The 13,783-nt window shown below is 38.3% G+C and overlaps 1 protein-coding gene and 1 pseudogene across 2 annotated transcripts; both read right to left on the bottom strand.

Moving 5' to 3' along the window:
* Nucleotides 1–2,688: 2,688 nt before the first annotated feature.
* LOC131325417 (protein ALP1-like) lies at nucleotides 2,689–4,194 on the bottom strand (annotated as a pseudogene).
* A 3,627-nt stretch (nucleotides 4,195–7,821) lies between these two features.
* LOC131325418 (transcription factor PIF1-like) lies at nucleotides 7,822–11,110 on the bottom strand. 2 transcript variants are annotated; one of them, XM_058357671.1, is made up of 5 exons: nucleotides 10,223–11,110; nucleotides 9,659–9,724; nucleotides 9,479–9,544; nucleotides 8,916–8,966; nucleotides 7,822–8,387 (listed from the first exon to the last, which is right to left on the bottom strand). In XM_058357671.1, exons 1-5 carry the CDS (start codon nucleotides 10,760–10,762, stop codon nucleotides 8,247–8,249), a joined length of 864 nt encoding a protein of 287 aa, XP_058213654.1. In that variant the 5' UTR covers nucleotides 10,763–11,110; the 3' UTR covers nucleotides 7,822–8,246. The 2 variants fall into 2 exon arrangements, with proteins under 2 accessions (XP_058213654.1, XP_058213655.1); XM_058357672.1 differs by lacking the exon at nucleotides 9,659–9,724 and having other exon boundaries at nucleotides 10,223–11,106.
* Between the last annotated feature and the right edge of the window lie 2,673 nt (nucleotides 11,111–13,783).

Genomic DNA, 13,783 nt, shown 5'->3' with positions numbered 1-13,783 from the left:
ACCAATTATTTTGTTTTTTTTGTTTAGGCAACTTCAACAGATTGAGAAATGAAAATGTAAAATAACCGTTTTTTATCAAATCAAACAAAAATTATTAAGATTATATGTATTTATACACGAATAATTATCAAAATCACGTATATACAAAATAAAATTTAAGACTCGAGAGCTCGGAGGGCATCCGGGGGGCCAGGGCCACCCCGAACCCCAACATAGCTCCGCCAATGCACCCATCTATGATAATACTATGTCAAAATCTCAGATTTGCGAAAAGGATTTAGTTAGTACTAATACACTGGATTTATCTTAGGGAAAACTAAACCAAAAAAAAAAAAACTGATCTATTTTCCAAATATATAAGTATTAGAATTCTCCTCTCATGTGTCCAACGACGGAGCACGAGTCTTTCGTCTTTCGTTTCCAATAATATCCGTTTCCCTTTCTTCCACCTGAGAAATATAGGATCCAAACACAGCCAAGTATTTGATTATGCGTCCAATTCTGATATAAGTAACCTCAAATGCAGAGCCCGTATTGAAATCAAGCCCGGTATAAACTGGTTTGGTTTAACCGCCAGGTTTTGAAACCGCACTTCCATGGGGATTGGGCTCACGAGTTTCATGCCTCCAACCCATAAATAGTGTATCAGCTCAATCGTAACCTGGTTTTGTCCAAGTACGCGGTGTATGGGTCGTACGTAGCTAAGCTAAGCCCATTTGCCAAGCCCAAAGCCCTCTCCAGTCCAGCTCTCTACAAGTGGGGTTTGAACTTCAAAGTGTTGATTTGTTCTGCATATATTTGCCAGCAAAATTCTCTGGTAATTAACTGGGACTGGTTTTGTGTGTCCAAATTAGTCAAGGAAATGGCTAATGACCAGAGTAACAGGTTAAGTTTACCAGTGGCAGATCATTGGAGTGAAATTAGGATTACATTTCGGTCACTATAATCTTGGGATAAGAAGATATGAGTACATATTATACATGTATAAATATATTTTCAATCTGTTCTCAGACAAAAAATTGGAAATGCATTTGCTTATATATTTTTAGAACATGTGGAACTGAGCAAAAAAAAGAAACAGCGAAGGAAGGAACTGAGGGAGAACTTACCAAGAAACACCAAACACTAGAGAGTAAAATACCTAAGAATTTCGTCCAAAGACCAAAACCACTTGAGTTTGAAATTTCCGTAAGAGTGCCGAATCTCCAACTCATTTGTCCGAACCCAAAATAACTCAAACCAAAATATCTCACAAATGAGAATCCGGATCCTCTATAGGGATTGTGTCTGTAAGAATCCTATGAAACCCGTGGGGATTTTTTAGCTTGGAACATCCATCGACCATTTCCCTTTTTTTTTTCTTTCTTTTCGTTAACTCTGATTGGTAGCCATATCCATTGGCCTTCATTTGGTTACAAATTGGCTTCAACAATTAGCATCCAGCAACACATTTAGGCTTTGTTTGTTTGACCGTAAAATATTTTCTGCTACTACATTTTACCCAATTTTCCAGCGTTTGAATGCCTAAATCGCAAGTACATTGTTTTCGCTCGTAAATCTGTTTGGGCTATCCCCGTAATTCATTTTATGTTGTTCACTGCTAATCCCTTCCCCCACGGCCCAATTGAGTTTTGATTCACCATACGTGAAAAATGATCTACAATGACAATATCATATAACACGAACTCAACAAATCATGGAAAGGAATCAATATTACAAAAACGTACGTGGTTTGATTGCAACACCCACCCCACGGAGAAAACACAAATAAGATCATATTTGGAGCATAGTTATTGATACCGTTCCGTACCGGCCGGTACGTACCGTTTTGACGAAGAACAGGTACCCTAACCTCCCAATTTCGTTCCGGTCCCAATACCGGTCACTTTTCAGGAAATACCGGCCGGTATCGGGATACCGGAAATTCCGGCCGAAATTTTGCAGAGTTTTTTTTTTTTACGCTACGTTTTTCTTTTTCTGGTCCCAAAAAAACAAAAAAAAAAAACGTTTCAGTATTTTTTTCCCAAAAAAATAAAAAAACGTTTTTAAAATTTTTAGCAAAACATGGGCTTAACCATAGTACGTGTGCGAGGCTTAGATCCCGGATTTGCACCCCCCCTGCGCACGAATAACCCGTGACGCGCACCCAGTTAATTGGTTTCCGAATCAATTTTTTCAAATTGCCTTCGGCCACGGCACATTTTCTCGAGCGCGCGAGACCTCTTATTGGGTTCTCATTCACAAGTTCACTAGTGTGCAGAATCATTTAAAGTGGAAAAGAGTTTTGTAACTAAGCAATGTGAAACTAGAGATATTTTATGATGAATTGTATGATATGGGGGATTTTTTTGAATTATAATTATATACAATTATTATATATATATTGTAGTTGCGGTAAATTTGAAACGGTACCCGGTACCTGACCGGTACCGGTACATACCGTACTAGTAGGAAAATCGGTATCCTGTCCGAAACGGTATTCAGAACTATGATTTGGAGAAGTTAAAGGGTGAGGGTAAGGAGTTAAAGGGTCAGGAGAGATTATTCCATGCCCCCGGGGCATAGCCACATGGTGGCCCGGGGCTTTCTGCACCACACATTTCAGTATGGGCCATTGAAATGTGTGGTGCAGAAAGCCCTGGGGACACCACATGACTATGCCCCTGGGGCATAGTATAATTTTTCAAGGGTCAGGGTAAGGCCTCAAGTTCCATGAGGCAATCAAATGGGGTGGGACCAAACAAAAACTACTAGTAGTTCCATTATTGAAGACCGGTGGCTGCAAATCTATGGTTAAACAAACGGAGAGCAATCTGATCCCTAGCTCGCATCGCGTCAACAGACCTCACAGCATTCTCCGGCACAATCTCATCATCAAAGAGATGGAAACGCATCTCGCTCGGATCCATTGCCTCATTCCTCATCTCACAAATGTTGTGCAACACACAAGCAGCACCAACAACCGCAGGCAAGTCCTGGAGCTTCACCTCGGTCCTCTTCTGCAATCAACTCCACCTCCCTTTCAACCGCAAAAACGCCTCATTCGCCACCCTCTGAATCTTCCCAGCTTTCTCGATAAACTCGTGACCAATCCCTATCAAAGGCTTATGTGCATAAGGAACCAACACCCAATCCATTAACGGGTACCCAGAATTCCCCACAATCCAAACATCCTTCAAAAACCCGCCACTCGCCCACTGCGAAATGGCCGAATTCTCCAAAATCTTGTCATCACTCATAGACCCCGGAAACACGATACAAACGTCCGTGAACACCCCCTTCGAATCAACAACGCCTTGTACCGTGATCGAATGTGACATCTTCTGGCTCCTCTCCGTGTGCCTCTTATTGAAATAAGCCGGTGCGTTCACCTCCGGCTCAATAATAGGAACGTGCGTAGTATATATGGATCCACCCACGTTTGGAATCCTGGAAATCAGCCCAAATTCCCATTTTACCTTCGTCATTTTCTCCTCATCAGGCCAGTTCAAAAACTTGCTCATCAAAACACTCCAAATAGCCCCACAAACTTCAAGTACGAGTTCACGGCACGTGGAGATGCCTAGCCCGAATTTCTGGGAGACCAGGCGCAGGAGCTCCCCTGTGGCCAACCACCAGATGCAGACCGCGACGCGCTTGGTGTCCTTGTTGTTGATGACCGGGTCGAGATCGCTGCATATGAACTCGAACGTGGACTTGCTCATCTTGAAAGCGCGTCGGAATTCTGACTCTGGAAAATCCGGGTGGCCGCACTTGTCCCACCACCGCAGCTGGGCAGGGTTTGGTCCTACACTACCACTGGTTGCGCTGCTGCAGCCGCCGCTAAACTGGTTTGACCCGACGGAACTCGTGTTATGTTGGGTTTGGACCGATTCACCACGGATCAACCCAACGGAATTCGTTCCCGCGAAAAATCTGATCTCGTTCATTTCACCGAACGAGACGGATGGGAAAGGATGTCATTGAACGGCGACGTTTCAGAGGCTTCGGTGTCGTTGCCATGGTCATTATTTGGGCGCAGGTTGAGGGTGGTGTCGTCGCGATCTGCAGGGTCTTGGATGAAGGTGAAGAAATGGGGAAGGAGGTGGTTTCGCGGTTGAGATTTGGAAGAGACGAGGCTTTCATTTTTGGGTTTTGTTTTCGAAATACTTTCTGACTGTAAGAGCCCTAGGAAGACAATCAGAAGAAGTTGAATTGGAGGAAACAGACAGAGAGAGAGGGGTTACACCACTCCCTCCACAAAACTGCCCACCTTTATGGACCGTTCTTCTCTCCAAACTCTGAAAGTCTTTCATTGTGAAAACAAACAAAAGAAACTTAGGCCATTCCAGCTTTTATGTAAACTTTCTTTTTTCAAAAAAAATATAATTTTAAGATCAAAAATTATGTATTTACGCAAATAATTTTTTTACCAATATAGATCTTGTTTAATAAGTCTTATTAAAATCTTTTAAATGGTGCTAAAATAATCAAAAAATTATTTTTCATTTTTATTATACTTATTTGAGTTTGAAATTACTTTTTTTTGAAAAAGAAATTTTTTGAAGAAAGTGGAAGGGAGCCTAAAGTTAGGATGACAACAATGGTTAATCAAAAGTGTCAGAAGTTGAATTGGAGGAAACTCGGTTTAGAAAAATCTGGACCGTTTATTTTTTTTTTCGATATTTTTCTGGACCGAATTTTCTGTAGGGGAACTTAAATAGGGGTCCTTTCCTATATAAATACTTAAGTCCTCATCCTAGTGGGTTTAAAAACTTATCTTTCCATCCTCAAATTCAAATAAATCCTAAAATACCCTTTCTCTCTCCTAATCTTTATAATTTTTCACTCTCCTTATCTTTCCTAATTTCTCTCATTCTCTTTTTCTCTCATAATCTTCTCTCTCAAATTTTCTCTCACCTAAAATCAAAAAACAACTTTTCAAAATAAAACTAACATCTACCAAACTTGAAAATGAATATTCATAAACAAGAACGTATATTCGTAAAAATATTACCATAAATTTTCAGGATATATTACTTGAAATTCTCAATGATTTTGTCATGAATATGTATCATAAAATCGTTCCTACGAAAATGATGACAAAATTTGGAGAAATCGAAACACTCATACTGAAAATCATGACAAAATTTATGAAATCACCATGAAACAAAAAATATCATGAATATATATTGTAAAATTGTGCCCACGAAACTACACTAAACCGAAATAATGACAAAATTCGGAAAAACTGAAACACACATTCCGAAATTATGATAAAATTTGTGAAATCACCATAATCATGAACACGTATCATAAAATCGTTCCGATGAAACTACAATAAACAGAAATCATATAGGTACGCACCACATTCCTACTTCTTTTTGATTGTACTAAATCAATGTTCAACCACAGTGCATCAATTTGGTGCATCTCAAACTCAGCTTGCTCGAGAGGAGAACACGAGAGTGGGTAGCGCTTTTGTGGCGGTATCCCTTCTCCGCTGCAATGGATCGATCTGAGCATGGAACGCCGGAGTTAAAGGTGGGGTAAAGCACATCGCCATTCTAAGCTTGAATCTGGAATCGCGGTAGCGGCGACGGCGACTAGAGGAGAAGGATTAATTGGGGAGACAGGCCGGCGGCGAGCAAGGATTGTCGAGCAGCGATGGCGGCTAGAGGAGAAGGAGTGAGAGAGGAAGGTGGGTGTCCGAGGCGGAGGAGAGAGACAGGCCGGCGGCGAGCATGGATTGTCAAGCAACGGCGGCGGACGATATTGTTGGTGGGTGCTCCGGCGGATCGCCATTCTTCTCAATCTATTCACTGTCGACGATATTGTTTGGGTTTTTTTCTCGGAGCTTTTTTCCTGATTATATGGTGTAATGGATATGTTCAATCCTGAGGTGGGTATAAGATGATGAGGAATTTTCGGAATGAGGACGGGATCATGGTCTAGTAATTTCAAAAGATTAGTCCTGCGTAAATCCCAAAATGATCTATATAATATTAAAAAATAATATAGGGGTCAATATTAGTAGAGGGTGTTTTTGGTATTATTTAAAATTTAGAATGTCAACTTAAGTATTTAAATCTAATAGAATGAGCAATTAAATAAGTCTATCAAACAGGATGACTATTTAATTTCTTCTTTTCCGTACCGTAACAGGCCTCATGGTAATACTAGTAGTTTCATATTATTTCCAAGTCAAGATGCTACCAGTTGTCATGCGAAAGGGACAGTGTGAATTGAACTACTTTTGAGTAGGCCTGTCAATGGACCGGATTCGATCCGGATCCGATAAGACCTAATTCGATTCGGATCCAATAAGACTCAAATCCGATAGTGGTAATCCGGATCTGAATCCGAAAAATCCGAATCCGAAAAATCTGGATCCGATCCGAAAATCCGAATCCGATCCGGAAACTTTTTTTACTTCAAAAATTTTAGCAAAAAAAAAAAAAAATTCAAAAAATACAATTTAAAAAATATATATATTTTCCGAAAAAAATTAAAAAATAAAAATACAACTTCTTAAACATTTTTTTTTTTAAAAAAAAAATTACTATTTTTAAAAAAAATTTAAAAAAATTTTAAAAATAAAGTTCGGATTCGGATTGATAACGGATTTAATCCGATCCGATCCGGATCCGTATTGAATTACCGGATTCGGATTATCGGATCGACTTTATCGGATCCGGATCCGGATCGGATTTTTCGGATCGGATCCGGATTAGATCCGGTCCATTGACAGGCCTACTTTTGGGGCTTCCACGGTTAGTTCTCGAGCCACATCAAATGTCTATTTTTTAGCGGTTGGATTGTGTTCATCTAATTTCCTATGACTATTGGAGATTCATTCCATTTTTTTAGTAATGTCTTTTAAATTAGGGAACTGATAATGTCAAAACCATTTTTGTTCCTGCCAAAAATCAATATTTATCTTTCATTGCATGACTTAATTGCCCTCTAATACACCACTTGCTTTACGAAAATACCCCTTAAAATCCCTCGAGTATTTTACCGTTATTTTTGGCATTCCATAGCTTCAACTTTTTTTTGTTAGAGAATACCAGAAATAGATTACCAAACTCCACAAAGAAAAACCCATCAAAAAGCTCCCTTGATTGGAAATTCTCCCCCGAATTAATCCCCTTATCACGACAATCATTTCCCATCTTTTTCTCCTTAAATTTTTTTGGGTAAGTGTTTTTTTTTTTTTCTTTCTTTCTCTCTCCTTAATTCCTCTTCTGTTTGTGAACTCAGAATCAATTAGCCGAGCTGATTTCCCACATGGGTTTGTGTTCGGAATCAATACCATCGATTTGAGGAAATGCCAAAAGAAGTTAAAATACTCCTAGGGATTTTAAGGGGCATTTTCGTTAAGCAAGTAGTGTAATGAAGGACAATTAAGTCATACAATAAAAGATAAACATTGAATTTTGACGGGAATAAAAAAGATTTTGGCAGGAACAAAAAAAAGTGTTAGCATTATCAATTCTCTTAAATTAAGGTTTTGCTTCCATTAATTTTGCTTTCATGGAATAACTAAAGTAATTACTCAAAAGGTACACAATGAAAAACTTGAGTTTTGATTTTCCTAATATCAAAGTAGGGGAATGACTTCGGTGTCCCCAGTCATTTTGGAGACACCGTAACTTTTGACATAACAAAACCATTATGAGTACAACCAAAACCCACTACAAACATAGCATGATTCAAATAAGACATAACCAAGAAATATCCAAAAAAACCAATCAAGGCATAACCAAACCCAACCAAGGTTATGCCTTGTTTGGATTCTATTATGCTTGTAATGAGTTTTAATTATGATCATAATTGTTAAGTTATGTCAAAAATTATGGTGTCTCCAAAATGACAGGAAATACCATAGCATCATCCAAAAAGTAGATCTACCAACTTGAATTTGTAACAGAACAGGAGTCGCTGGGACCTAGAAGAAACTAGAAAAAGCTGAAAAATAAATAAGCCTGGAAAGTGAAACCAATAAACTAAGAATGTGGCATCCGGGGAGGAAAACAAATTCGAAACATAACCACATTTCAGCATTAGTCTACGCAACCAATGTCCCAGGACGATTCAAATGGAAAAAAAGCCGGAGTCTAAGTTGAAAATTGAGTCGAGGTTTTTGGAGAGGCGCCTTAGGTCTACGATTTCTGGTTCTGAGAAAGATGTGAGAGGTCCCAGGACGATTCGATGAAGACGAAGACGGTATGTTGATACACTTACTGAACTCCTCTGTTTGCGAATCAGTCCCATGTCCTAATGTTGATGGCTTCTATTGATACCTCTAAATCTGTAGGTTGGGAGTTCGGAAAGGGCATCAAACACAGCCCTTTGCTTCTGAGATCTTGCTTCGGTCCTTCATCTTCCTTTGATTTGCCAGGATTCTGCATTAAAAGATGCTTTATGACCAATTTCGAAAGAATTAGGAAACTATGGAGCACTTCGTCTGTTTTATAGAGGTAAATGATTCCAAATATAGAAAAGTGCTACATTACAAATCCAATTAAAAAAAAAAGGTATTGAAATTCATAAGATTTGCAAAGAAGTTCACAACATTGAGGTCAAAATTCTCAGCATCAAGATAAAAATTCGTAACCTCAAAATGTTATGTATTCAAAGTTGATACTGTGACTTTGTGTTGATGTTATGAACTTATAAAAAAGTTATGAATTCAAGATTGATGTTACGAATTTATATCCAAATGTTACCAATTTCTATACAATATATCAGGGGTGTATATTGTACACCCCCAAATATAAGGTACGTATGGAGCATTTCTTCCAAATATATGTAAAACTCAAAATGATCTGGAAGGTGTTGATTTTATGCAACTCAAGGTCACTCGACTCGCTTCAAGGTTTTCAGAAGTCAAATACCATGCACATCAGAAGGAAGAAAGAGAGTACTTCTACCTGCTGGAGTTGCATGGAAGCTCCCCTTTTCATGAATGGGATACTTAAAACCTGAGAAATTAATCAAAACGAACAAGTAAAGCATCGATCAAAAATGGTTTATATTGATACATTTTCCAAGTACATACTACAACAGTGCCGAGCAAAAAAAAAGAAAAGAAAAGTACATACTACAACAGTAACAATACACAGTCCATAATTGGATGCAAGCCTTAAATTATGTTAAAATTCCAAAGATTCTAATATAAATTCACATCATCAATTTTGAATTCATTACACCAAGGTTTAATTCATAACATCGTTATGTTATGCGCTTTATTCTTGATATTGTGTAATTTTGTGCAATCGTTATGGATGCCGATGCAAATCTTATGAATTTTTTTATAAGTATTGAGACTTTAAAGTCAATACGACACATCAAAATAGAGGTGGGTATTTTAACACTTCCCTTTATTATTTCGTTTGGAAATGAATGAACTTCTTGTGAATTTGGTTGCAAAATATTAAGGTGATTCTAATGGTACTTACATTTTTTTTTTTGGGTAAGTTCTAATGGTACTTACATTAACTTGTTCGTGGAGGAACTTGATGTAATCAATTGCTTCACTGAGCACTGAAACTGTATCAGTCTGAAAGATACAAAAACATAGATTAATATGTATAATATGATTAACTTCAAGAATTCATCAAGAAAATCATCGCTCAGTTTTGTGAAAGCAAGTAGTATGAAGTAATTGTATTACCTTTCCGAAAGGGGAAACCAGTTCTTGGAGAGCTGTGATTTTGTCCCCAGTCTTTTCTTTCCTAACCTATAACCACAAATCTACAACTTCACAATTCTCCAAGACATTAATCAATTTCGATTCCAGTTTAGCTCGTTTTCATTTCCCAAAAAAAAAAAAAAACATAGAAATCATCAAAACAATGATAAGGCTCTGTTTGGAAAAGATTTTCTTTCGAGTTTTTTGTTTTTGTTTCTGATATTTTTTGAAATAAGCACCATAAATATGTTTGTGTTACTGTTTACAAAATACATAAAACCCTTTCGTTTACAAAGTTTTGAAAACACTTTCGATAAAAAAACAAAAACTATTATGATCATCAAATTTATTTTTTATTTTTTAATAAATAAATAAAAACCATTTCTTGTTTTTCGTTTAATTTTTTTAATAAATAAATAAAACTCAAAAAATTGACAACTTTACCGAACAATTTCAAAACTTTTCGTGCTTTTTGCTTTCGAAAACACCAAAAAATGAGAACGAAGAAAACGAAAACAATACCAAATGACTAGCATAATAGTGTACCTTAGAAAAAGGTGGCAAAGGTGCCGGTGTTTCGCTCCGGGAACGTTTGCTCGTGCCGGCTTTTGTCATCGTTGTTTCTTTGATTTCTGGAAATTGAAAAGTGTGGATTTGGGTAAAGGCTCGTTTGGTTGGGCATAGAGGACTAAATGGTTGCTCAATGGTCTCCTGGGAAATCGGGGAGGTTGCACAGGTCCCACCACAACTGGGTAGGTTTGGCCATTCTGAACCGCCAAATTGGTTTGACCCGACAGAAACCGAGTTCGGTCGGGTGCGGTCATTGTGTTCAGATTCACTACGGAACATCCCGACGGAACTCGTCCCCGCCGGAAATCCGATCTCGTTCGTTTGGTCGAACGACACGGATGGGGAGAGGATCGCTTTGTACGGCGACGTTTCGGAGGCTTCGGTGTCGCAGCTGTGCTCACCTATTTGAAGGGCGGTGTCGTGGAGGTGGTGGTCTGCAGGGTGTTGGAATAAGGTGAAGAAATTGGGAAAGGAGGTAGTTTCGCGGTTGAGATTTGGAAGAGACGAGACTTTCATTTTTGGGTTTGGTTTTCGAAATACTTTTTCTGACTGGAAGAGGGAGTTTCGAATTGGATTGTGAAACGAAACCAGGAGGAGGAGAAGTCAGAATTTGGAGAAGAGAGAGAGAGAGAGAGAGAGAGAGAGCGAGTAAAGTTACCAATCCACCGACTTCGAAATTGCATGCCCACCTTCATAGAGAGAGAGAGAGAGAGTAAAGTTTCCAATCCGTCTGTCATTGCCGAAACAAACAAACAAAAAAAAAAACACCTTTAAGACCCCACAATGGTTGATCGTAAGTGTTAGAACATCCACATTAACATCAGTGTCGCCACTTCTTATCTGGCACTATAGTAATCAGCCAAAGGAAGAAAATGGTCTTGCATCAGCCTCGCCTCTGCTTGGCATCAAACTAACATTGCTACAGTCCCTCGTGGAAGAAGAGGAGGAACTGTTCACAGGTTAAACATTAATTAATGTTTTCAATTCAAACTTTGTTCAAACCTTCACCGACGGCTTGGGCTTGGTCTACACACCTTTGACTCCGGCAACGGACCTTCTTTGATCGACTTGTCAGAATTTGTGGTTGGATCTTGCGGTCGACGCTGGCAACAGGCCATCTTTGATCCACTGGTCGGAATTTGTGGGTGAGGTCAGTGTTGGTACAGTTTGGGTTTTGTAAAAACTTTTGTTTGCTGGTTTTTACAAAGAGTAAAGTGAGAGAGAGTGTGTGCGCGGTGGGATAGCTGCTGTTTTTTTAATACTCCGTTGCTTTTTCTTTTTTTTAATAAAGAAATTAATATTTTTAATGGGATAGTTTTAATACAGAGAGTTTGATGCAGTAGGAATTTTAAAAATGAGTAGTTAAAATAATAAAGAAGCTTTTTCCTCTCTAATTTGGTCCAAAATTTGGTAAGACTGGTGCGGATGCTCTTAGATACAGGAAGTTCGGTTCGGAAAAATAAATCTGGGTCAATCCTCTTGAATTAGAGGTAATATATTATGAGAGAGTGACCTGCTTTATAAAATAAAAATAAGTACTTGCTGTAAAAAATAAAAACTTTAACGACGGGCTCTGAGTTGAGATTTTGGGAGAGACGCCTTAGGTCTATGAGCTGGTTCTGAGAAAGGGTTTGGGAGTTTCCTTGGGGGTGGAGAGAGGATTTTAGTTAGAGAAAGAGGGAGGGAAAGGTATGTGAGGGAAAAAATATATGTGTTTCGAGGAAATTAGGGGGAGGAAGAGAAGGTTCAATGGAGAGAGAGAGAGAGAGAGAAGTAAGACGACAGATTGAAGGAAGGATCAAGTCCTGTATAACAAGCACACACATTGACCCTTTTGTTTGTAGGTGTATTAAAGATACACCAATATATACAAGTATCACTATAGAAGTGATTATATCCCGCAATTCCTCAAAATAATAAAGAAAAAGGGGAAAACAATTCCCCACAATCATTTTCTAAATGAAACAAAAGATTAAAATTGAGGTGAACATCAAAATTATGGCACAATGGACAAGATGCATTTCCGCATCTAAATCAACCGTCAGCATCTATTTTTTGAGAGTGAGTTTACCATTCGGCCTCCCAACCCCTCCTATGGATGTCGATGAAGATGAAGACTGTATGTTGATACACTTACTGAACTCCTCTTTGTCTTCGTGGAATGCCTTGGTAATAACATCTTGGAGTTCCATGTATTGTCGCTTATTCAGTTGACGCTCTTTTTGAGTTTCGTTCTGTATGTATGCCAGTTCTGACCGGTCATCGTCATCCATCATCTTGTTGAGCACTTCTGAACAACGAGGAAAGAAGCGTTTCCCCAGTTCCACTGCTCATATTAAACACAAACTAAGGCGCTTTAATTCCCCAAATGTTAGGATGACAAATCACAATGGGATTACAACTTTGTTTTGTTCGGATAGCCAAAAAAGCACTATACCATATGAAATTTGATTTTGTTTTCTCAATCAAAAAAAAAAATATTGTGGACAGTCATGAAATTCTGACAAACATGCTATTTCAAAACAAAATCTAAAACAAATTCTGACAAACATGCTAGGCACAATATGTGTCTCATACAATCGCAAATTGAGCAGGTTTTCCAGGGACGCTAAAAGTTTCCACCCAATTGCTCCGAACACCACATATTGGGTATCTGAGATCAACATATCTTGTTCTTGTTTGGTACAATTGGGCTGCCAGTGCCAGTAACTTTTCCCGTATTTGTCCGATAGCATCCATAAAGTCAAATTATTGGAGAAACATTCTCTAGATTCTACTCCACATCTCATAATATTTGTTTAATCTGCAAAACGAAAACGGAAAAATAATATATTTTTTGTAAGAAAATTTTAATTTTTTTTAACAATTCACTAAATATCGATGAGTTCTTTTAATTTATGAAAAAAGTTTGAATTTTTTTTTGAAAAAAGTGCATTATTTTTGAGTTGTCGTTTTACGGATCTGACAAACATTCTGGGACGGAGGTAGTAACATACAACTGCACATTTGGACATCAAACTCTACAACTGAGCACTATTTTGGCCTGTTTTGATTTGGAGAAAACAAATGGGGTCCACCTTGTAAGGTGTTGTCCCCTGGCTCAATGGCTAAACAAACAAGGGGTGTGGGATTGGATTATGTTTGGGACTACTGGGGCAAACAGTCCTCCCATGTGGAAGACTATTGTATCTCGTAACCTTTATATGATTCGTAATTTTTTAGCAATATGATTCGTAACATTTTCTCTATAATTCATAACATTTTGAATGGTGCATATGATACACAATCAAATAAGGGATGTGTATTGTAATTTTCCACAGAATCTAATTCTAATACACAATATGTGTATATGTTCATGAATGGCGAAAAACATAATTGTGAAGTATCCAAGCTCCACAAGAACCTCGTTACTGTGATCCCTCCCATAATTATTGTAGGTACCAATGGGTACTGACGGTCACGTGGGGTCCACTACGAATTCTGCACTTAAAATTCTAGCTGTTCAATTAATTTTAAAAAGAAACCGAGTGGACATTG

This window comes from Rhododendron vialii, chromosome 5a, assembly GCF_030253575.1.
Source record: "Rhododendron vialii isolate Sample 1 chromosome 5a, ASM3025357v1".
NCBI classification, from domain to species: Eukaryota; Viridiplantae; Streptophyta; class Magnoliopsida; order Ericales; family Ericaceae; genus Rhododendron; species Rhododendron vialii.
This window is presented reverse-complemented; position numbering and strand designations above follow the sequence as displayed.

Excerpts from the sequence above, each read along its gene's own strand:
- LOC131325418 (XM_058357671.1), bottom strand. The coding sequence starts at position 10,762 with ATGAAAGTCTCGTCTCTTCCAAATCTCAACCGCGAAACTACCTCCTTT. Across the intron at positions 9,545-9,658 it reads TGGTTTCCCCTTTCGGAAAG|ACTGATACAGTTTCAGTGCT; the intron begins GTAATACAATTA and ends TGTATCTTTCAG. Across the intron at positions 8,967-9,478 it reads TCCTCCACGAACAAGTTAAT|GTTTTAAGTATCCCATTCAT; the intron begins GTAAGTACCATT and ends TTAATTTCTCAG.